Source organism: Microcaecilia unicolor, chromosome 3 (genome assembly GCF_901765095.1).
Source record: "Microcaecilia unicolor chromosome 3, aMicUni1.1, whole genome shotgun sequence".
Classification (NCBI taxonomy): Eukaryota; Metazoa; Chordata; class Amphibia; order Gymnophiona; family Siphonopidae; genus Microcaecilia; species Microcaecilia unicolor.
Genome location: NC_044033.1, coordinates 180,622,859 through 180,648,041, shown reverse-complemented (window position 1 = coordinate 180,648,041; position 25,183 = coordinate 180,622,859). Strand labels below are relative to the sequence as shown.

General features: G+C 46.7%; 1 protein-coding gene across 1 annotated transcript in view; it reads left to right on the top strand.

The window, feature by feature from the left end:
- The window catches only part of LOC115465866 (retinol dehydrogenase 16-like), a 112,231-nt gene extending 92,803 nt beyond the window's left edge, over positions 1-19,428 (top strand). The window contains exons 4-5 of the mRNA XM_030196666.1: positions 16,285-16,448; positions 19,058-19,428. Of these exons, the coding sequence (XP_030052526.1) occupies positions 16,285-16,448; positions 19,058-19,251 (358 nt within the window). The 3' untranslated portion in view covers positions 19,252-19,428. The remainder of the gene's footprint in view (positions 1-16,284; positions 16,449-19,057) is intronic.
- Positions 19,429-25,183: the final 5,755 nt, after the last annotated feature.

Below are 25,183 nucleotides of genomic sequence, written 5' to 3'. Positions count from 1 at the left end.
TGTGTTAGTTTGTATTTTAGTCCTTTATAACTGGGGAAGTGAAGATTTAGGAATGTGCATGCTGATCTTTTAGCATTTCTGGATGGCAAGTCAATAAGGTCTATCATGTAGGCCAGAGCATCTCCGTGGATGATTTTGTGAACCAGTGTACAGACCTTAAACGTAACACGTTCTTTAAGTGGAAGCCAGTGTAACTTTTCTCTTAGAGGTTTGGCACTTTCGTATTTTGTTTTGCCAAATATGAGTCTGGCAGCTGTGTTTTGGGCTGTTTGAAGTTTCTTGATGAGTTGCTCTTTACAGCCAACATATAGTGCATTGTAGTAGTCTAGATGACTTAGCATCATTGACTGTACCAGGTTCCGAAAAATGTTTCTTGGGAAGAATGGTTTTACTCTTTTTAGTTTCCACAAAGAGTGGAACATCTTCCTTGCTGTATTTTTCACATGGTTTTCAAGTGTGAGATTTCGATCAAAGGTAACTCCAAGAATTTTCAGGGTGTCTGTCACGGGGAGGGAGAAGTTTGGTGTGGTTATAGTGGTGAATTTATTTGTGTTATACTAAGATGTGAGTATAAGACATTGCGTTTTTTCTGCATTAAGTTTTAATTGAAATGCATCCGCCCAAAAGTGCATGATTTGGAAGCTGTGGTTGATGACATCAGTGATTTCCTTTAAGTCATGTTTGAATGGAATGTAGATCATGACGTCATCTGCGTATATGTAAGGGTTAAGGCCTTGATTGGATAATGATTTAGCCAGGGGTGTCATCATTAGGTTAAAGATGGTCGGCGAGAGTGGGGATCCTTGGGGCACACCGCATTCAGGTGTCCATGAGGCTGATATACTCGAATTAGATTTCACCTGGTATGCTCTTCTGGTTAAGAATCCTCTGAACCAGTTAAGCACGTTCCCTCCAACTCCAAAGTATTCTAGGATGTTTAATAATATTTTATGGCTAACCATGTCGAATGCACTGGACATGTCGAATTGTAGTAGAAGTATGTTGTTTCCTGTTGCAATTGTTTGTTTAAATTTGGTTAGAAGAATAGTTAAAACTGTTTTGGTGCTGTGATTAGACCGAAATCCTGATTGAGATTCATGAAGAATTGAGAATTTGTTTAAGTAATTGGTGAGTTGCTTGGTCACCATGCTTTCCATTAATTTGGTTACCAGAGGGATAGATGCTACTGGGCGATAGTTGGTTAAGTCACTTGTGTTTTTCTTTGGGTCCTTAGGTATAGGGGTGAGTAGAATGTTTCCTTTGTCTTTTGGGAAGAGTCCATTTTGTAGCATATAGTTCAAATGCATCGTGAGGTCTTGTGTAAATTGTTGAGGTGCGAGGTTTATAAGGTTATTAGGGCCTATGTTTAGTTTGCATTGAGATTTGGCGAACCCTTTGATCGATGAGAAATGGTATCGTCCAAGAGTATGTTGAAATTAGTCCAGGTTCGATCAGCTGGATGTTCACCGGGTATTGGGTCTAGACATTCGAGGAATTTTACGTAGTCATTGGTAATAGCTGGTAGCGTGAGTCGTAACTTCACAATTTTCTCTTTGAAATATTTTGTAAGATTATCTGCTGATGGGATGTCTATGCTGTTTGAAGAAACCAGGGCGGTGTCTAATAATTTACTCACAAGTTGGAAAAGTTTATGTGTGTCCTTGTAGTCTGGCCTGTATTTGTATTTTCTTTGTAGGTGTTTCTAAGCATTGAGTGTAGAGTCGTCTTTTTTTTTTGTTCCATGTTCGTTCTAACTTGTATTTTTAGTTTCTTCGATTCTTCATTAAACCAAGGTATTGAGTTCTTCCTGCGTGAGGTTCTGGTTTGCAAAGGTGCTATATTGTCTAGTATGCTTAAGCATCTATTGTCCCAGTCTAGAAGGAATTGGTTTAAGTCTGTTTGTGCTGTCCATTCATTGTTATAGAATTGTTGCCAGAATATAGACGGGTCAATTTGGCCTCTCATGGTATAGGTTATACGTTCTTGCTTATGGTGTAGGTCTTTTTTCCGCCATTGTAGGGAAAAATTTAATTTGAAATGGTCAGACCATGGTGTAGCTGTCCATTTTGTAAGTATTAATCGAAGGTTTAGATCTGGGGAGAATTTGTTTGTGATGATGTCTAATGTGTGTCCTTTGATATGGGTTGGTTGTGGATTTGGCCATTGGAGATCCCATAGTTGGAAGAAATCCTTGCACTCATTCATGTTAATTGAATTAGGATCTTCGAGGTGGAGATTAATATCCCCTATTATAATAAGGTTGGAGTTATTAACACATGTGTTCGATATGAAGTCCATAAAGTGTGTTTGGCATTCGTGCCAGTTGCCTGGTGGTCTATAAAATAGGATTACATTGAGGTGGTCAATCAAGTTTATATGGTTGATTTTAACTGAGGCAATTTCAAGTTGTGGAAGTATGGATTCAGCTATCGTTGTAACAATGAAATGAGATTTATGAATAATAGCTATACCTCCTCCTTTTTTTCCGTATCTTGTCCAGTGGGTAATTTTATATCCTGGGGGCATAGATCTAAGATTATAGGGTCTTTAAGATCATGAATCCAAGTTTCACTCACGAATAAAAGATCAAGATTGTCTGTTGTGATCCACTCTATTATTGTTGTTGCTTTGTTGACTACCAATCTGGCATTTATGTATCCCATTTGGATTGACTGGTAGGGTTCGTTTAGGGTCGAGGATGTATTAATTTTTATAAGTTGTCTATCCTCTTTGATTCTAGATTTGTTCTTTCCTTTTTTTCTATTATATTGGTTGTGACCATATGTAGTAGGTTTTTCTTTTGGTTGGTTGTTATTCTTATGGTGGGGGGTAATGTGATTAGGTAGTCTGCAGGGTATATGTAGTGTGGGTATGTTGTTGTCAGTGAGAGGGGTGGTCAATGCATGATAAATTAGGGATATAGAATAGATTATTAAGAGTAATTTGGCAGTGTTCATTTTAGCGTTGGTTTTGAAAAATGTAGTAGGAGCTGATGAAAGGCCGTGGTCAGCTGTGGATAGTGGTAGTACGTGGAGGGAGTTCGTGGTCAGTAATGAGTTCAATGTGGTGCTGTATAATGCAATAGGAGCTGCTTTTTGTCACTTCCAGCTCTTCTCAGCTGCTTTCTGCTACCTCCAGCTCTTCACAGCTGCATTCTATCTCCCAGCCAATAATCCCTTTCAATCCCCTTCACCCCTTCCTAGTTCCTCTATTACTCTCCCACAGGCTGATGCTCAAGATTCCAGTGCTATACGGCACAGTGCTTGAGCAGCGCAGAAAAATAGCTCCCCAGTACTCAACCATAAAAAGATGCAAATGATACGTGTGCTGTTTGCCTAAAAGCAAGAGGGAGGAATATTCACGGTGCCTACGCCAAGAGTTTCACTGTAAACACAGCTCTTGCACGCAAGCGCCAGGCAAACCTGGAAGCAAAGCACATATCACCAACGTTCTTCTGCATCTTTAAATATAAGCGTTTCAAAAAATTTTAGCCTATATTTAAGTGCAGAAAACAGGTGCCACTGTGTGCTTTCACTTTTGGGTTTGCTCTTACTCGTACACATTCGTCTCTCACTACCAGCGCTTAGGGGCTTGCACGGGCTTCCTTCTGCTTCCAAATTAAATAAAAGCCGGTAGATTTTAAAGAAAAAATTGTGGGAAATCCTTTTTTCGAACACCCCAATGCCAGCTCCAAGCTTTCAGCAGTAAGTTTTGTGCGCTATTCTCTGAGCATTGTGAGTGAATAGGAAATTATCTCATTAATATCCGTTTGGCTACATTTAAATACTATTTGCACTAATCTTTGGTATGCACATTGTTTCCCATGCTAGAGCCCTTTGAACCTTCTGCGCAGATTAACACCGGTGCTTGTCGAGTGCTAATCGGCTCTTGCACTGTCATTAGGTTCTGAGCATTGATCCACCAGTATTTCCGTGTCCTTTTTATCTTAACCACTAAAAATATTATTATGGCAACACATCTAAAATTCAAAGAGAATCCACTTGCGTGGAGAACTCAAAAGATCCCATGAAGAAATACAAGTCAAGTGCGAATAAACACCAGGGTTTCCAGAAACAGGACCGCAAGTGTTTGGTAATCACAGCATTTTCACAAGGCTGCTCGTTTGAGCATCCAGTTGCAATTATACATCACAGTCTTTTTAAAGACCATCACAGCCCATAGCTGTGATTACCAAACTTTTACTCTCTGATACAATTACACAGACTCTTGATGAAGGCCTTCTGGCGGAAACATAGCGTTGTGTTGAGTCACTTTGATTTTCAATAAACACTGTTTCACTCAAGATCATTTGCGGTCCTGTTTCTGGAAACCCTGGTTTTTATTTCCACTCTCCTCCATAACACATTGTCATGCCAATAAAGTTATATGACCCAGCCTCATTTCCTTTTCTTAGTGTCTATTTGCTGCTCTTCCCCTCCCCATTGGCAGCTGCAAGCAGGAAGTGCTTCTATCCTTGGTTACAGCAGCTTCTTCCTCCCTCTGAAGCCCATCAGTCAATCATCAAAGAGGTTTAATGACACGAGTCAGCATGACGTCAAAGAGCTGAAGCAACCCCTTCTGCGCAGCCGCCATATTGGCCAGAACAAAACAATTGCTATCGCTATTTAAAACACTAGCAAACATGGGGGGATGTAAGGGGAGCTGGGAGAGAGTTTGGAAGTTTTCAAGGGGTCTGTGAAGTGTGGGGGAGATGGGTTATATTCAAAAAGTATTTATCAGTGCTCCAGAGCTCCCTTTGTTATTTGCAGTGCTGTATTGTGGATTTCAGTGCTGTGCTATATGCCTTTTTTCTTATGATGACAAGATATTTATGTATAAAAAGAAAAAATAAAGGCATATAGCACAGCACTGAAATCCAGGTGCTAGCAAGGTATATTTGGCCTACCTGAAGTAAGCTCCAGTTTCTTATATAACCTTTTGGTAAAGGCATCAGATGATGGGTTGCCTTTTTTTCACAGGTTCCCTCTGCAGATATAGTAGCCCAGCTTGGTTCCTGAGCTCTTATCCTCCATAGGCCACACCTACCTGGCTCTGTCTTTGCTGATTCACTCCTCCCCAGATAAGTGAGGGGTTTAAGGAGATTCTGTAACTCTGAGGGTGTGCTAGTGAAGGGGAACAATAATTCCTTCGCATACTCCCCCCCCTCAGATCAACCATGCCTGGTTGAGTGCTTGCACTATTAGGGTCCATACCAAGGTGAGCATCTGCCATAACTTGGGCCTCTGTGAGTAAGGGGTAAGAATCACCCTCCCATAGGAAACTAAAGGGGCCCCCTGCCACCTGAGCCCTTGATACTGCACTCTGGCCCAGCCTAGCAGCCTGCCCTAGACAGAGGACTCTTCAAATACCACCACTACTAATAATAATTTCTATAGTGCTACTAAACATACAGAGTGCTGTACACATTATATGCAGGTACTTTCTCTGTTTCTAGTGTGCTCATAATCTAAGTTTTGTACCTGGGGCAATGGAGTGTTAAGTAACTTGCTCAAGGTCACAAGGACCTGTAGTGGGGATTGAACCCTGCCAGGATCTCAGAGTGCTACACTAACCATTAGGCTACTCTTCCACTCTAAATACCATAACCAAAACAGTGCAAATCTGAAGGAGCAGCCACCATTCATTTTTCCACCACTGTCCATGGACTGCACCAGTGGGAAGCATATGACAAGTGCAGTCCAGACAACCCTCTCTAGAACCAATAAGGGACTCCTTCCCAGCGGCTAACATTCCAGCACCTGGGAACTGTTGCCATGTCTGGCACATTGTACCTCTTCATACATAAGTATCTCTGTTCTCAGTGTCTTCCAGGAATATGGTTTGCTATCCAGCAAGCGGTGCCACAGTCCCCATCTCTATCACGTCCAGAAACAGAGCTACCTCTGAAGCTGCTCTGCGTGACTATCCCCTGCTTCCTGGTGCTTAGATCACTCTCTGGCCTCATTCTCTTCCTCAGAGTCTCATGGGCTTACCACATTCAGGAGATCCTGGGTAGATGCTTTCATATTTATGCCAGCCATTGACAGATTGGCTAGGCTTTCTGGCAGTGATGGTGCTCTCACTACGGTACCGGTCCCTGCCATCTTTGCCACCTGGTCTCTCCTCCAAGCAGCACTCTGGTATGCACGTCCACATATGAAAGGGATCTGGAGAACTTCTCTGGGTCACTAGGGTCTGTTGAATCATGTGACTCAAAGAAAGTCTAAGGACAATGCTGACACTCCAGTAAGATGGGGGTAGGCTGATGAGGGTGACAATGATTGCAACTAGGACACTTAAAACACCTCCTAATCTGTCTGCCCTTAAAAGGGAGCACCACTTTAGCTTTCAAGCAATATATACAGAATGCATCTTTGATTTCTCCCCCCCCCCCCCCCCTCCCAAATTCAACCTAGAAAGCACTAATGTGGAACAGTGGAGCCTAATTAGTAGAAATGGAACCAGGGCCGGTCAAACCCGGTAAGCAGGGTAAGCACTGCAGGAGGGCGCCTGCCTTCAAAGGCGCCACTTTGCAAGCAATCAAGCTCTGCTGAGGCTTTTGTTTTTATCTGATCTCTGCTGCTCATCTCAGTCTGGCTCCAAAGCTGTCAGCTCTCTGTCCTGTCCCCTCCCTCCTCCCAAGCAGAGAAATATCCTCCTTGTGTTTGTCAGAGGAGTCACTGCTCCAACTGAATCTGGCTCTGAAATAACTTGTGGGAGCTCAGCTAACCTCTGCCCAGAGAGAGCTCAGACAGAGAAAGCACAGCAGAGCCTGGACCCTTGTTTTGTCAGAGACTGCTGTTTAGTGCTGCACCTGACCCACCCTTTTCCACTCCCCACCCCCCACCCCCCCACCCCCACCCCCAACACAGCAACTCACAGGACAGGAGGGCTAGATGCCTGCTTTCAATTCCTAACCATCACCTATCTCTAATTCCCACTTCAGTAATTCCTGTTAGTCTGTCCAACTCAGATTGTAGAATATGTTAGTTTATGCTGATTAAGTCTGTCCTAGCTAGATCCTAAGCTGTGCTCGATGGGAAGGCTATTGTGCTGCATGCAGAGTCTAACTTCTTAGGATTTCAGGTTAATTTTTGAAGAATTTGAAGAGGTGCTATCTCTGTTCTACATGTGTGACTGCAAGGCCAAGTGTCTGAATAGGGATCTGTTTGTTAGATTCTGAAATTTTGATAACACATTGTTTTTCAGAGTTGGCAAGACTGTCTATTCTCCTAATTCCTGGTCTGTGTGCTAAGTTATTTTTCTTCTATACTGGTGTAATATTTTCAATGATGCCATGGCTGGTAAAAGGGGTGTGTCTACTGTAGGGGTGGAGCCATAGTGATCCCGCCTCTGGATGGGTAGGGGCGCCAACTAATAGACTGCAGGAGGGCGCTAGAAACCCTAGGGCTGGCCCTGAATGGAACCCACTGTGATCTTACCAGGTATTTCTGACCTGGATTGGCCACTGTTGGAAACAGGATGCTGGGTTTGATGGACCTTTGGTCTGTCCCAGTATGGTAATACTTATGTACTTATGTAGTTATCCTAGAGGGGGATAATCGAAGGGGGGCGCCCATCTCTAAGGATGGCCCCGTAAAGGAGCGGGGCAACCCATATTATCGAAACAAGATGGACGTCCATCTTTCGTTTGGATGGATCAAGATGTTCGACAGGTAAAGAGCTCCGTGGCGAGCTCCTGAGGCCCCGGGGGAATAGACCTACCTGGACCTACCTGTTCCATCCTTGACCGGACCGGAACGGACCGGAGTTGAATCGGAACCGACTGAGGACTGCTGGCCTGCGACGGCCTCACTGGATTCCAGCACGGGTGAACGAGCCCGAGGCTGATCACGACGGTCTGCCTACCTCATGGCCACAACTCATCCCCGACTGGATTGAGCCCAGCTGCGTCGGGATCAACTGACCTTGCCGACCGGTGGCCTTCGTTAGGGACCGCCGCAAGGTTTGTACTCCCTTGGCCCAGGTCCGGTGCACTAGGGTACCTCCGGAGCCTCGCTGCGCCCGGGAGGCATGAAGTGGGGGGAGACGCCGGCCGCCAACCGCGTGGATCGATAGGAGGAGGAGGAGGAGGAGAGAGACGCACTCGAACCGCGGGCCTCCCAGACAGATCCGGAGTACCAGGAGACCCACCCGGACACAACCTCCCAGCTCTGAGGACCTTACAGGAATTCATAAAAATGCAAGCTTTGTTTGTTCGTGAATGAGATGAATGATGGCTACCTCGGGGTAATGGAGACAGAGACTGACCATGTAGGCGCCCTTGCTACAACGTACTAGATAGGCTCTCCTCCATTTCTGTCTATTGAACATCCTTGCAGCAGTTCAGGGATTTGAATTCATTGTTTGGGTGTACTGGATGACGGCTGCGAAGGGCTGGGAAACAGAGACCAAGCTAATTGGATTCCTTGCTTACATGCTTTGTTTATGGATGACGGCTGCGCAGGGCTGGGAAACAGAGACCAAGCTAATTGGATTCCTTGCTTACATGCTTTGTCTATGGATGACGACTGCCTAGGAGTAGCTTCTTCCAGCCCTTCTGCTCCAGCTTGTTCCTGTCCGCCTGACCCAGCTTCTCCCTACTTCTCCCTGCTTATTCCAGTCCGCCTGATCCAACTTCTCCCTGCTTGTTCCTGTCCATCTGCTCCAGCTTGTTCCGGTCCGCCTGATCCAGCTTCTCCCTGCTTGTTCCGGTCCGCCTGATCCAGCTTGTTCCAGTCCGCCTGCTCCAGCTTGTTCCAGTCCGCCTGATCCAGCTCATTCTAGTCCGTCTGTTCCAGCTTGCTCCAATCCTGCTGCCCTGCTCTCTTCTGCTCCAAACTATTCCAGCGTGTTCCAGTCCAGCTACTGTTCTCTCCACCGCACTCACCTGTTCCTGCCTGCCTGCTAGCCAATCAACCAACCTCCAAATTATTCCAGCTTGTTCCAGTCCTGCTGTTGAGCTCTCCACCGCACTCACCTGTTCCTGCCTGCCTGCCTGCTAGCCAATCAACCAACCTGCCTGCCTGCTAGCCAATCAACCAACCTGCCTGCTATCAGCCCTTCAACTTGCCTGCTTATCTGCCCATCAACAACCTGCTACTGAGCTCTCCACCGCACTCACCTGTTCCTGCCTGCCTGCCTGCCTGCTAGCCAATCAACCAACCTGCCTGCTATCAGCCCTTCAACTTGCCTGCTTATCTGCCCATCAACAACCTGCCTGCCTCCTAGCCTGCACAACTACCTACCTGCCTCCCCACCTGCTTCCTAGCCTGCACAACTACCTCAGTCACTACTTATGGCTCCCATACACATTCTCTTCCTTGCCCTATCCCTTCCTAATCTTTTCCCCCTCCCCCCACCACTGTATACCGCACAAACTCACTACCCATCCATGTCCTCTTCTGTCCTGCTCACTACTGCAATACCCTACCCACCCCATCCCCCACCACCTCACCATCTTTATTGTCCTCCTCCTCCTTCCTAGCTCTCAACCTTCAACACCTCCTTCCTGCCATGAACCCTTCCCTATTCCTCCTAAGCACATCCCGCCTTTGTCTCCCTACCTCCCCCACCCTCCTCTGTACTCTCTTACTCCTTCTCCTGCTATCCGCGGGAGACATCAATCCCAACCCAGGTCCCCCACACCTGTCCTCGTCTCATCCGTGCAAACGTTTCCGCGATGTCTCCAATCTCATCTCTATTCCCCTCCTCCCCCCTCCTCCCTCCCCTTCTTGTGTGCCCTGTGGAACACCCGCTCGGTCCGCAACAAACTTTCCGTCACCCATGATCTCTTCATCTCCGACTCCCTTCAACTGCTCGCCCTAACTGAAACCTGGCTCACCCCCGACGACTCTGCCTCAGTCGCGGCCCTATGCCATGGATGTTATCTTATCTCCCATTCTCCTACCGCAGTCTCACTCCTTCTCATCCTTTGAAGTTCACTCCATCCGTCTAATCTACCCACTGCCACTCAGAGTTGCAGTCATTTACCGCCCCCCTGAGAAGTCCCTCTCTTCCTTCCTTACCGACTTCAATGCCTGGCTCTCCGTTTTTCTTGAGCCCTCATCCCCATCCCTCATTCTTGGAGACTTTAACATACACACTGATGACCCATCCGACTCTTACGCTTCTCAGTTCCTCACTCTAACCTCCCCTTTCAGCCTCCAATTTAGCTCCACCACCCCTACTCACCAATCTGGCCACTGTCTTGACCTCATCCTCTCCTCTACCTGCTCACCCTCCAATTTCTGCGCCTCAGTTCTTCCTCTCTCTGACCATCACCTGATCACCTTCACACTTCACCACCTCCCCCTCAGTCCCGCCCAACACTAACCACTACTTCCAGGAATCTCCAAGCTGTCGACCCTCCCACCTTATCCTCTAGTATCTCTAATCTCCTCCCTTCCATCATGTCCTCCGAGTCTGTCGACAAAGCTGTCTCCACTTACAATGCCACTCTCTCCTCTGCTTTGGACACCCTTGCACCATCCATCTCCCGTTCCACAAGGCGTACTAATCCCCAGCCCTGGCTGACCCCTTGCACCCGATACCTTCGCTCCTGCGCCCGATCGGCTGAACGCCTCTGGAGGAAATCTCGCACCCATACTGATTTCATTCATTATAAATTCATGCTTTCCTCCTTCCAGTCCTCCTTATTCCTCGCCAAACAGGACTATTACACCCAACTGACTAATTCCCTCAGCTCTAAACCTCGTCGTCTCTTCGCTACCCTTAACTCCCTCCTCAAAGTGCCTTCTGCTCCCAACCCCCCCCCCCCCCCTCACTCTGTCCACAATCACTGGCTGACTACTTCCGTGACAAGGTGCAGAAGATCAACCTCAAATTCACCATCAAACCATCTCCTCCTATTCACCCTATAACCCACTCCCTCAACCAACCAACCCAGGCCGCCTCCTCCTCTTTTCCTGATGTCACCGAAGAGGAAACCGCCCATCTTCTTTCCTCCTCGAAATGCACCACCTGTTCCTCTGACCCCATCCCCACCAATTTGCTTAACACCATCTCTCCTACTATCACCCCCCCCCCCATCTGTCATATCCTCAATCTCTCTCTCTCCACTGCAACTGTCCCTGACACCTTCAAGCATGCTGTAGTCACACCACTCCTCAAAAAACCATCACTTGACCCTACCTGTCCCTCCAACTACTGCCCCATTTCCCTCCTACCCTTCCTCTCCAAGATACTTGAACGCGCCGTTCACAGCCGTTACCTTGACTTTCTCTCCTCTCATGCCATCCTCGATCCGCTTCAATCCGGCTTTCGCCCCCTACACTCGACAGAAACGGCACTATCTATTGTCTGCAGTGACCTGTTCCTTGCCAAATCCAAAGGTCACTACTCCATCCTCATCCTCCTCGACCTATCTGCCGCTTTTGACACTGTCAATCACAATTTACTTCTTGCCACACTGTCCTCATTTGGGTTCCAGGGCTCTGTCCTCTCCTGGTTCTCCTCTTATCTCTCCCACCGTACCTTCAGAGTTCATTCTCATGGTTCTTCCTCCACCCCCATCCCACTCTCTGTTGGAGTTCCTCAAGGATCTGTCCTCGGCCCCCTTCTTTTTTCAATCTACACCTCCTCCCTGGGCTCCCTAATCTCATCTCATGATTTCCAATATCATCTTTATGCCGACGACACCCAGCTTTATCTCTCCACACCAGACATCACTGCAGAAACCCAGGCCAAAGTATCAGCCTGCTTATCTGACATTGCTGCCTGGATGTCCAACCGCCACCTGAAACTGAACATGGCCAAGACAGAGGTTATTGTCTTCCCACCCAAACCCACTTCTCCTCTCCCTCCACTCTCTATCTCAGTTGATAACACCCTCATCCTCCCCATCTCATCTGCCCGCAACCTCTGAGTCATCTTCGACTCCTCCCTCTCCTTCTCTGCGCATATCCAGCAGATAGCCAAGACCTGTCGCTTCTTCCTCTATAACATTAGCAAAATTCGCACTTTCCTCTCTGAGCACACCACCCGAACTCTCATCCACTCTCTCATTTCCTCTCACTTTGACTACTGCAACCTACTCCTCACTGGCCTCCCACTTAGCCATCTATCCCCCCTTCAGTCTGTTCAGAACTCTGCTGCACGTCTTATCTTCTGCCTGGACCGATATGCTCATATCACCCCTCTCCTCAAGTCACTTCACTGGCTTCCAATTAGGTACCGCATACAGTTCAAGCTTCTCCTACTAACCCTCAAATGCACTCGATCTGCAGCCCCTCCTTACCTCTCTACCCTCATCTCCCCTTAAGTTCCTACCCGTAACCTCCGCTCTCAAGACAAATCCCTCCTTTCGGTACCCTTCTCCACCACTGCCAACTCCAGGATCCGCCCTTTCTGCCTCGCCTCACCCCATGCTTGGAACAAACTCCCTGAGCCCATACACCAGGCTCCCTCCCTGCCCATCTTCAAATCCTTGCTCAAAGCCCACCTCTTCAATGTTGCCTTTGGCACCTAACCACTATACCTCTATTCAGGAATTCTAGACTGCCCCAACTTGACATTTCATCCTTTAGAGTGTAAGCTCCTTTGAGCAGGGACTATCCTTCTTTGTTAAACTGTACAGCGCTGCGTAACCCTAGTAGCGCTCTAGAAATGTTAAGTAGTAGTAGTAGTTTCGATAATACGGTTGGGGATGCCCAAATCTCAACATTTAGGTCGACCTTCGAGGTGGTCGTCCACGGTTTTCGGCCATAATGGAAACCGAGGTCCCCATCTCAGAAATTACCAAATCTAAGCCATTTGGTCGTGGGAGGAGTCAGCATTTGTAGTGCACTGGTCCTCCTCACATGCCAGGATACCAACCAGGCACCCTAGGGGGCACTGCAGTGGACTTCACAAATTGCTCCCAGGTGCATAGCTCCCTTCCCTTGGGTGCTAAGCCCACCAACCCCCCCCCCCCCCAAACCTACTCCCCACAACTGTAAACCATTACCATAGCCCATAGGGATGAAGGGGGGCACCTACATGTGGGTACAGTGGGTTTGTGGTGGGTTTTGGAGGGTTCACATTTACCACCACAAGTGTAACAGGTAGGGGGGGGGATGGGGATGGGCCTGGGTCTGCCTGCCTGAAGTGCACTGCACCCACTAAAAACTGCTCCAGGGACCTGCATACTGCTGTGATGGAGCTGGGTATGACATTTGAGGCTGGCATAGAAGCTGGAAAAAATATTTTTAAAATTTTGTTTTTGGGTGGGAGGGTGTTGGTGACCACTGGGGGAGTAAGGGGAGGTCATCCCCGATTCCCTCTGGTGGTCATCTGGTCAGTTTGAGCACCTTTTCGAGACTTGGTCCTGAAAAAAGAGGGACCAACTAAAGTTGGCCAAATGCTCATGAGGGATGCCCTTCTTTTTTCCATTATCAGACGAGGATGCCGATCTGTTAACCACACCCCCGTCCCGCCTTCGGTACACTGCCAACACGCCCCCGTGAACTTTGGTCGTCTCCGCGATGGAAAGCAGTTGAGGACGCAAAAAATCGGCTTTCGATTATGCCGATTTGGGCAACCTCGGGAGAAGGACGCCCATCTCCCGATTTGTGTCAGAAGATGGGCGTCCTTCCCTTTCGAAAATAAGCTAGCTACTTATGTATGTTTTCAGGTGTCATTTTCTCAAAATGTAGGGAGGCTGAGGGAGCACTTAGTACCATTAACAATAAGACATGACCAGAGTATGTAGTCTTTATAGTCTTCTAACCTAGCTTTAGTGAAGAGGTTCACATCGTTACAGATCAATATGATGGAAAACACTGCTCAATATAATAATTTTTGTCTTATTAATTTTCTAGTTAGTCAATGTATTTCTTCAATAGAAATGCTTAATAATTATTTTAGGGACATGCCTCATTTAGATCCCTCCTTGACCTCCAGGATATCCAGAGCCTGTTATGTAAAGGGCTCAGTGTGTGGTATTGAAGTACAGTCAATTCCACACACTGAGCCCTTTTCATACTTCCCTGGAGTTGCAGACATGCTTGGAGATTTCAATTGAGGAAACCAGCAATAGAGCTCTTGGGTTTAGTTCTTTTAAAAAGTTTCCACGATTTGACTTTTGGGCCACATGTGAATGTTTATACGATGAAAAAATGTAGGGTGAGGTCAAATTTCAACTTTAATGCATTTAGATTAATAGCTCGGGCTTTATTTCTAGCACAGTTGGACTATTGCAATGCAATATTTGTGTGTTTATCAGAAAGCCTATTGAAAAAATTGCAAACCTATCAGAATACCACAGACAGACTAATTTGTAGGTCATCTAGATTTGAGTCAGTCTCTCCTTTATTTTTAAAATTGCATTGGCTTCCTGTCATTTAGGTGCCCACTTATGCCATGTCAATAGAATACCACTGAGTGTACATCTAGTACTTATGCACATAACTATAACAATTACATGTGTAAGTGCTAGTTTTCTAAAACTCATGCATGCAACTAGCGCTTAACTTTAGATGACCTGTTATAGAATGAGGGGGATGGTAACGTTTCCCCATATAGGAGTAAAAGCCCCTGCCACAACATTACCTGACCAATGTATTACAGAGATTGATTATACCAGACCTGCAGTATATTCAATTCAGCTCACAGAATATGCAGTGCTCTATGCTCTAATAAAGGAAGACGTTTGCTCAGACTTTTGCCCAGACATGCATGTCTGAAGGAAAATAAAAACCTGTGATCTTGATAAAATTGTCAAGATGGCAGTCTGGCTGATGCAAGACCAAGGAATGTAGGCAATGTGAAAGTATTCTTGGTCATGTCAACTCAAGCCTGCCTGCAGTCCAGAATTTAGGGAAAAGCCTCCAATGTAACGTCAGAAGACATTCTTGTGGTCTCTGTAGACATAACATAAGGACACAGGCCAGTCACCTTCTGTGATGTTATCAAATCATCAGAGACATTGCTGATAGTAAAATGATATAAATAGGTATCTACTGTGACAAGTGATTTCCTATCATCCTCTCTACTATCGACTTCTATAACTTCACTTCAGACTTCATCCGATAATCATCGGAATACTTCAGTGTTGGATCGCCAGCGACAGCTGCAGGTCGAGTGAGCACTGCCAGGCCACCGAGAGACTAGGCCGGGCCCAGGGCAAGGCTGCCCCGCCTCTGCCCCCCGCCGCTGCCGCCCTCCGTCGCTCCTCCTGCCGCTGCCGCCCTGTCACTCGCCCTGCCGCTGCCGCCCCCCCCATCACTCCCCCTGCCACTGCAGTCCGCGGTCTCACCTGCCTGCCTCCATGGCTCCAGGCCCCCTGCGTTCAAGGCGGCAGTCGCAGATCGCCTCCCTTCGGGCCTTCCCTCCCTGTGTCCCGCCCTCGTCTGATGTAATTTCTGGTTTCTGTGAGGGCGGGACACAGGGAGGGAAGGCCCGAAGAGAAGCGATCTGTGACTGCCTCTTTGAATGCTTGGGGCCCGGAGCCGAGGAGGCAGGCAGGTGAGACCGGGAACTGCAGCGCTGGCGGCCTGACCCCGGCGCCGGGCCCCCATTGGAGGCCCGTGGCCGGGGAATTTTGTCTCCCCTGCCTCCCCCCCCCCCCTCGGCGGCCCTGAGCACTGCCTGTGACAAGATGACAAACATCTGCTAATCCAGTTGGCCTCAAAAAGGAAAAGACTTACATCACCTATTTAGGTTATATAAGTCAAGATCTGTAATTTCTTTCCTGTTTCCTCTAAGGGGACAAACAGCATATTTAGCCACAGGAAGTGTGTGTTTATTCCATTTGATATCTCACTAGTGTTCATTCTTACACTTAAGGAACTTTTATTCCGTAACATTCTAAACACTTTCTAAACACATTTGAAACGTTCTCATTATTTCTGTTTCTATTCTAGTTTATATTTCATTCTTGTAAATAAACCTTTCTTTGTGAGTATCCTTAGCTGCCTGTCATTTCATATTTTGCCTCTGTAAGTAATCCTTTATGTTCTACATTACGTTGTAAGTACTTGCTGGTTATCAGTGAAAAGAGAGTTTAAAACAAAGATCAGCTCAATAAAAGTCATGCTTATTATTCCAGAGTGCAATCTAAATTTATTATTTATATGTCTTGTTCTACACTGTCCAGCAGAGATCAATGTGATTATTGATTACTCTCACACCCAATATTAGCACTTTACAGGTAGTTGACTCAGTTTTATGTATAGTTGCAGCTGTTGAGCAAAAGGAGCTATGGTGGGAGAGGGGGTGAGGCAGGATATATAACCAAAGTCCTAATATTATAAGCAGAAAGAAAATGTTAATTTTGCATTGCAGACGTGAGTTGTGCTCCTTTGGAGTGAAAGTCTGTATCATCGAGCCTGGTGTTTTCAAAACCTTCACCACGGACCCCAAGAACATTGAAAGGAGTGTCCAAAAGATCTGGAACCGCTTGCCAACAGAGACTAAGGAGATTTATAGAGAGAGCTTCTATAACAAGTGTGAGTTTTCTGCTCTCTTTCCCAGGGCCTCAGTCAGCCTCTTCCCAGGGCCGGCAGCGATCCGACGACACGCTATTCTGCCCGCCCTTGCGCCCTCTTCTCCCCCCAACCAACAAGGATCCTTTTTCTTTTAAATTTACCCTCCGTCGCCGACTCGCTGGAATCCGACTGGACAGCACAGCAGGCAGCGTCCCTGAAAGCGCTCCTCCCTCCCGAGTCCCCCCGACGTCTCTAGCAGAACGCAGAAGCTCTTCTTGATTCGTTCATTCTCAGTGTCCCGCCCTCGAGGGCGGGACACTAAGAATGAACGAATCAGGAAGCTTCTACGTTTTGCTAGAGACGTCGGGGGCACTTGGGAGGAGAGAAGCGCTTTCAGCGACGCTGCCTGCTGTGCTGTCCAGTCAGATTCCAGCGAGTTGGCGACGGAGAGTAAATTTAAAAGAAAAAAGATCCTTGTTGGTTGGGGGGAGAAGAGGGCGCCAGGGCAGGCAGGTAGTTGAACATGGGAGCGGGAGGGCAAGGGAGAGAGGACCTGGACATGGATCGCAGGGCTCAGGGAGAGAGGGGGATTGCTGGATAGGGATGATGAATGGAGGGGGCAGAGGAGCATGGGAGGGCAGGGCTCAGGGAGAGAGGGGAATTGCTGGATAGGGATGATGAATGGAGGGGACAGGTGACAGAGAGGAGCATGGATGGGAGGGCAGGGCTTAGGGAGAGAGGGGAATTGCTTTATAGGGATGAATGGAGGGGGCAGGGGACAGAGGAGCATGGATGGGAGGGCAGGGCTCAGGGAGAGAGGGGAATTGCTTTATAGGGATGAATGGAGGGGGCAGGTGACAGAGGAGCATGGGAGGGTAGGGCTCAGGGACAGAGGGGAATTGCTTTATAGGGATGAATGGAGGAGGCAGGGGACAGAGGAGCATGGGAGGGCAGGGCTCAGGGAGAGAGGGGAATTGCTGGATAGGGATGATGAATGGAGGGGGCAGGTGACAGAGAGGAGCATGGATGGGAGGGCAGGGCTCAGGGAGAGAGGGGAATTGCTGGATAGGGATGAATGGAGGGGGCAGGGGACAGAGGAGCATGGATGGGAGGGCAGGGCTCAGGGAGAGAGGGGAATTGCTTTATAGGGATGAATGGAGGGGGCAGGGGACAGAGGAGCATGGATGGGAGGGCAGGGCTCAGGGAGAGAGGGGAATTGCTTTATAGGGATGAATGGAGGGGGCAGGGGACAGAGGAGCATGGGAGGGCAGGGCTCAGGGAGAGAGGGGAATTGCTGAACATGGAGGGCAGGGGAGAGAGGAGAAATGTTGGGCACGAATGGAGGGAAGGAAAGACAAAGGAAGGAGATGCACATGGATGGAGGGGAAGGGATAGAGGAGAAATGCTGGACATGGATGGAAGGGAGTGAGGAGAAATGCTGGATATGCATGGAGGGTAAATTGCTGAATTTAAGGGCTGGATAGGAACACTTTGAAGGCAGATGCTGAAACTCGAGAAAGGATAGGGACAGGGCTACAGATGGTAGACAGGACACATAAGGACACAGGAGGATGGTGGACATGGTGAGAGAAAAAATATCAAATGGAAAGAAGACACTGCATAAAACAGAAGACACTGGGACCAAAGCAAATAGAAAAACCAAATGATCAGACAACAAAGGTAGAAAAAAGTATTTTATTCAGAATTTATTAATTGGAATATGTCAGCTTTTGGAAATGTGCATCTGTGATATTTTGCATGTAAAGTTTCAATTTTTCTAGTATTGCTACATGCTGAGTCTGACTTCTTGAGGTAACTTTCCAGTTCAGTATTTTGCCTTCATATCTGTTGTGTCATGTGTTTTTCATGTGTGATCAAGGTGCAGTATTCTGCTAGCGTGTAGCATTTGCAGCCCTTTTTGTCTTGTTTTTTTTACGAGGTAGTGTATTGGTGTTTTAGAGCCTGGTGTAATTACAGTTCTGCCTTTCCACACATAAGGTTGTGCTCGTCCTGTCCTTGGAATTAGCGCTGTTATGGTTTGGTAATGTTATGAGTGTGTTTTTGCACAAGTTTGTGTATAGTGTTTTGCAGTGGAGAGATTGTGTGTCCGCACCTCTGACACCCCCCCCCCCCCCCGGGGTTATGAGAATTGGAACTACTAATTGTAGTGGACTTGAACTGAATAATTTCTGGGGAGGGGGCGTTTCATGATAGAATTGTGCTTATTATTTCAATCAGTTTTTCTGTACAAGTTTTGCTTTATTAGTCTTTATTTGAAATTTCATAAATAAAAAATTTTCTAAAAATTGAATAATATTATCAATGGGGTGGAGCTGGGGTGGGGGCAGGGCTAGGATGGGGCCCCACCAAATTGGTCTGCATAGGGCCCCACACTTGCTAAGACCGGCCCTGCTCTTTCCAATAGATAGGGGTTAGGATGAACATAGATATATCTGGGGAGGGAATCTGTTACGGTGTTAGTGTCATTGTGGAGCTTTTGAGCCAAGAAGAATTGGTAAAGCTTTCAAGCATTTGTCATATAGCTTTAGGTAAGGGTGTGAAGCAGGTGTGCAATTTAAAAATGCTGCATGCAGCTGGTGATATTATTTTGCTTCTGCATTCTTATACAGATCTCAGGGTGATACGTAATTTGGACATCTTCTGCAATCCCAAGCTGACTCTAGTGACAGACAACATGGAGCATGCTCTGACAGCGGTCCATCCCCACATGCGTTACTGTCCTGGATGGGATGCTAAACTCTTCTTCCTCCCACTCTCCTACTTACCAACAGCCCTAGCAGACTTCCTGATAAGCTTGATATAAAGAACCTGCAGAGTGAGACTAGAAGAAATGCCTCCAAAACAGGATCCATAATAACTAGGACCCTACTGGAAATATAACATAAATGGTTTTGTTAGCAGAAAGGAGTTTTTCATCACCAGTATGCTCACTCAAGGAGAAGTAATGGAGTATTATTCAATAAAGATTTTTTTTTGTGAATACCAAACAAAGAGATTCTTTATTTAAAAATGTCCATTTAATATTATGTGGATGGCCATTCATTAACCGCACACATTGCGTAAAAAGAGTCCTGCAGTAGGTAACACAAGCTGTTAATAAATGACCCCCCAAAAGTAAAGGTAGATGTCAAACTCTTACCTGGTACAATCTGGGTGTAGTGTTCTGAAAGTCAATAGAATATTGTAGATGATGACATGTAAGGGCTCTCTCTGGCCAGTTGTTTCCTTGTACAATGCTTACCCAACTATCAGCTGTATAGGATTTACTATCTGCAAGATATTGCTTTTAATTGGAGGTGAGTGCTGGTTAAAAGTTTTGATTGAAATTGATTTGTAATTAAAATTTTAGGGGTCCTTTCACAAAGCTGTGGTAAGCACTAATACATGCTTACCATAGCAAAAAATGACCTACCATATAGAGCACTAAGGCATCTTGCGGTAATTTCAGGGTGTGTGCACGCTACCCACATGCTAAAAAATATTTTTTTTTTTTGGTGGAGGCGAGTCCAGAGGTGGAGAGTGAGCGTGTTCTGCGCTAATCAGGTAGCGTAGCTACACTGCCGCACGCACGCATGGCCATTAATACAAAAAATGGAAAATTCTGCCATTTTAACCCAGTGGTAAAAATGGCCTTAGCGCATGGTAAAGACTCGTGTAAGGGTGTGCTAAGATCACTTTTTACCGCCGTTTGGTAAAAGAGCCCCTTAAAAACAAACATTATTAAGCCGACCTATATAGCACATACTAAAAATGAAAAAAGAAACATTGAAGAACAGGCTCAATGGAAGTAAAAGCTGAACTGGCTCTATCTGTCCTCCTTTATCTGGAGCCACATGCTCTGGACGTGGGAAGGGAGAAGTTTGCTGGACTTGTGGAATGAGGGGCCTACAGGGAAAGGATCTATGTGCTGGATTTATTGTGAGAGAAGGGGGGCTGGAGGGGATGGAAAGGAAAGTGTTGCTAGGCTAAGGGAATGAAGGAAATTGGATCAAATAATGAACCAACTGCAGGAGGAAGGGGGATGGGCAGGCAGGTAAACAAAACCAGCAAGAAAAAAGGAAGATAGTTCCCTCACATAAATGTGAACAGCAAACAGAATAGAGAGGTAGACTCTCAAGGAGGATATCAAGAAGTCTTTAATATTAAACAGCATAAAAACGACCCCCACATGGCCGCATTTCAGCACAAAGGCCTGCCTCAGGGGTCAAATAGATTTCTTATGTTGTAGCAAAAAGACATAAACTTAAAAGTAAAGTCACCGACATTTTGCCGGTCTGACGGTGTTTGCAGTACAGCCATTGTTTGTTGCTGAGGATTATACAGATGCTCAACAGCTAGGATCTTGATTTTACTTTTTAATTTATGTCTTTTCGCTACAACATAAGAGATCCATTTGACCCCTGAGGCAGGCCTTTGTGCCGAGTCACAGCCATGCCGGATCGTTTTTATGCTGTTTAATATTAAAGACTTCTTGATATCCTCCTTGAGTCTACTTCACTCTTCTGTTTGCTGCAGGCAGGTAAACAAGTCAGATACTGGGGGGAGGGGGTGGAAAGTGAGAGGGAGAGAAGCTGAATGGGGTGGGGTCAGAAAGGAGAGAGACACGTTGGCATGGGGAGGAAGAGAGGAGAGAAGCTGGACAGGGAAATATAGGCACACAGAGAAAGGAAGATGCTGAACATAGAGGAAGATAGATATAGAGATGGAAGATGGATAGTGGACATGGAGAAAGAAGAAATGTCAAATGGACAGGAGACCTTGGTGAGCAAGTTAATAGAAGACAGAGAGAAGCAGAAACCAGAGCCTGGGACCAACATGATTTGAAAAATAAAATGATCAGACAACAAAAGGTAGAAAAATAATTGTATTTTTCTATTTTGTGATTAGAATAAGTCAGATTTGAAATGGGTATCCTGACAGAGCTGGTGTTAAACATGACTGGGCAGAAATATGGGAGGGGACCCCAAAGCTTACTACTAGGCTGCACCTTCTTCAGCTTCTGGCAGGCTTGGGGGGGTCTCTCTGGCCAGGGGGCTAAAGGCAGTTGCCCTAGTTTTACCCTCTAACACATGTGCTATCTTTATAGTAACATAGTAAATGATGGCAGATAAAGACCTGTACAGTCCATCCAGTCTGCCCAACAGGATAAACTCATTTTACATGGTATGCAATACTTTATATGTATACCCGAGTTTGATTTGTCCTTGTCATTCTCAGGGCACAGACCGTAGTAGTCTGCCCAGCACTTTTCTTGTACTAAACGTTCTGAAGCTAAAGATCCTTAAAATTTACACTCTAGCCCATCCATACCTATTCAGTCACGATCAGGGCATAGACCATAGAAGTCTGCCCAGTCTTCCCAGCACTGGTTTTGCTTCCCAATTGCCGGTGTAGCCATCCAATCTCTGCTAAGATTCCATGAATTCATTCCTTCTAAACAGGATTCCTTTGTGTTTATCCCATGCATGTTTGAGTTCCATTACTGTTTTCATCTCCACCACCTCCCACTGGAGGCATTCCATGTACCCACCACCCTTTCCGTGAAAAATTGCTTTCTGACATTACTCCTGAGTCTGCCCCCAGGGCCAGTCCTAGGGTTTCTGGCGCCCTCCTGCAGCCTATTAGTTGGCGCCCCTACCCATCCAGTGGTGGGATCACTATGGCTCTGCCCCTACAGTAGTCACACCCCTTTTACCAGTATTTTACCTTTTACCAGTATTTGAAAATATTACAGCAGTATAGAAAAAAAATAACTTGTGGATTTTTTTTTGTTTTCATTATAAATAATTTATGTAGGCTGTTACAGCTCCATTATACTCAAAATGACACAAACCAAATTAGCATACAGACCAGGAATTATGAGATCAGACAGTCTTGCCAACTCTGAAAAACACAAAATCTCAGAATCTAACAAACAGATCCCTATTCAGACACTTGCAACCTTGCAGTCACACATGCAGAACAGAGATAGCCCCTCTTCAAATTTTTCAAAAATTAACCTGAAATCCTAAGAAGTTAGACTCTGCATGCAGCACAATACCAGAAAAATAGAAAGAAACACATTGCTATACATTGCAAAATAAGATAGTAGATTTAAATTCTCAAATTGGACATATTTCAAACACTAAAATGAAAATAAAATGATTTTTTTCTACCTTTGTTGTCTGGTGACTTTGTTTTTCTGATCATGCTGGCCCAGTATCTGATTCTGCTGCTATCTGTCCTCTTAACTCCATTTCCAGGGCTTCCTTTCCATTTATTTCTTTACTTTCCTCCTTTCTTCTTCATTTCTTGCTCCATATCCATAAGTAAAAGCTGGGTCCTCCGCAGACTTGACTGTCCAGTGGATCCAGCTTCTACCTATTTTCTCCATCCATGTGCAGTTTTTCTCCTCTCCCTTTTCCCTCATCTCATCTCCTTCCTCTCCCTTCCCTCCCCTCCATCCATGTCCAGCAGTTTCTCCTCCCTCCCTGGGCCCTGCCCTTCCATCCATGTCCATCGATCAATGCTCCTCTCTACCCTGCCCTCCCGCTTCCATGTCCACCTGCCTGCTCTCTTCTCAGCAACGCGGCTGCGCAGGCTTCTGTTTCTTCTCCCTCCTTTCATTCTGCATTTCTCCATCTGATAGCTAGGGTCTCCCCCAGTTTCTCCCCAGCAGCTTCTCTCTCTCTCCTGTCCATGTCCCCTCTTTCTCGCCCCATCTTTCCACTCATCTCTCTCTGTACCCCATCAAGCATCTTCTCTCTGGCTCTCCCCTGCTCTTCTCCACATCCCTGGCTCTCCCCTGCTCTTTTCCATGGCCCCTCTTTCTCTCCCCATCTCTCTCTCTCTGACTCTCCCCTGCTTTTTCCACGTCCCTGGCTCTCCCCTGCTCTTTTCCATGTCCCCTCTTTCTCTCCCCATCTCTCTCTGACTCTCCCCTGCTCTTTTCCGTATCCCTGGCTCTCCCCTGCTCTTTTCCATGTCCCCTCTTTCTCTCCCCATCTCTCTCTGACTCTCCCCTGCTCTTCTCCACGTCCCTGGCTCTCCCCTGCTCTTTTCCATGTCCCCTCTTTCTCTCCCCATCTCTCTCTGACTCTCCCCTGCTCTTCTCCACGTCCCTGGCTCTCCCCTGCTCTTTTCCATGTCCCCTCTTTCTCTCCCCATCTCTCTCTGACTCTCCCCTGCTCTTCTCCATGTCCCTGGCTCTCCCCTGCTCTTTTCCATGTCCCCTCTTTCTCTACCCATCTCTCTCTGACTCTCCCCTGCTCTTTTCCGTGTCCCTGGCTCTCCCCTGCTCTTTTCCATGTCCCCTCTTTCTCTCCCCATCTCAATCTGACTCTCACCTGCCCTTTTTCATGTCCCTGGCTCTCCCCTTCTCTTTTCCATGGCCCCTCTTTCTCTCCCCATCTCTCTCTGGCTCTCCCCTGCTCTTTTCCACTCTCTCTCTCCTCCAGCATCCTCACTTCCTTACCGTTTCCAGCCATATTCTCTCCCTCCGGGCCTCTCTACAGCAGCGCTGACACAAGAACAAAAAGAAGCGCGGGGCCGCAGCAGCCTTCAGACATGCGCTGTCAGCTCTGCCGGTCCTCTGCCCCCGGAAGGGGAAATTGACGTCCGTGGGGGCAGAGGACGGCAGAGCCGACAGCGCTTGCCTGAAGGCTGCTGCGGCCCCACGCTTCTTTTTGATCTTACGCTGGCTGTGGAGAGAAGCGGCGGCAGTGGTTCAGTGCAGTGCTTGTTCCTGCCGCTGCTCAACAGAAGCGGCAGCAGCAGAATTCAGCGGGACTCGAGTCGGAGCTACATTTGGAGGAGGAGGCAGGCAGGGAAGGTCACAGCCCTCCCCAAGCCTCTTATACGGGGCGCCTATGGGCAGAGGAAACTGAGGGCTGGGCTGCTATCGGGGTCCGGGAGCTGAAGTAAGTGGCAGCGGTAAGCATGGCATGGTGGCGCCCTCCAGAGGTCGGCGCCCCCCTGCCATGCTTACCTCACTTACCGGGTTGAATATGCTGTACAGTTATTGTGGGAGGGCTTGAGGCAAAGCAGAAGGGGCAGCCATTTCTTTAAGATTCCTTCCTTTCGAAATATGTAATCATGACTCTCTTTTCTGAAAAACAGTTTAATGTTTGCAATATATTGCCATCTACTAAATGAGTAAATTTTAATGAACAAATAACAGCATCTACTCTTAGATCTTTATTATTGTATTGGAGAAGTGTATCTCTGAATATTTTGCCCTCACATATATAGAGCTCTTCTTAACATACTCAATGGATTACTCTTTGTCCATAATTTACTGATAATTAAAAATGGTTTTTGAGGCGTATAGCTGTCTACATTATAAAAATTGATTAGTGGGTAAATTTGCCTTTAAAGATTTGTTATGGAAATTAGTGAAATGGAGCAATTTGTTTGTTTGTTTATTTATTTGGATTTATTGTAACCCTATGGGTTAATTTTTAAAAGATTACCTGGCTCCTTCTAGATCTGGTGTAGAGACAGTGAGCAGTGCAGTGAAACTGAGTAGTCTGTGTCCATGTGCTGAGTGTTCCGCATGCTGATGGAACTCTCAGGAGAGTGACAAACAGCTCAGGCTGGCGGTTGGGAGGTAAGAAAGAAGCTGTACAGACGTATGTTAGTAGTCTGTGAACAGCTATAGTAGGAAATCTGTTTAAAAGAATGGATTTGGGTTTTTTTTTTAACTGGTTGCTGTGCGTGAGGAGTATGACAAAGCTTAACTGTTTAATTTTAAAAGC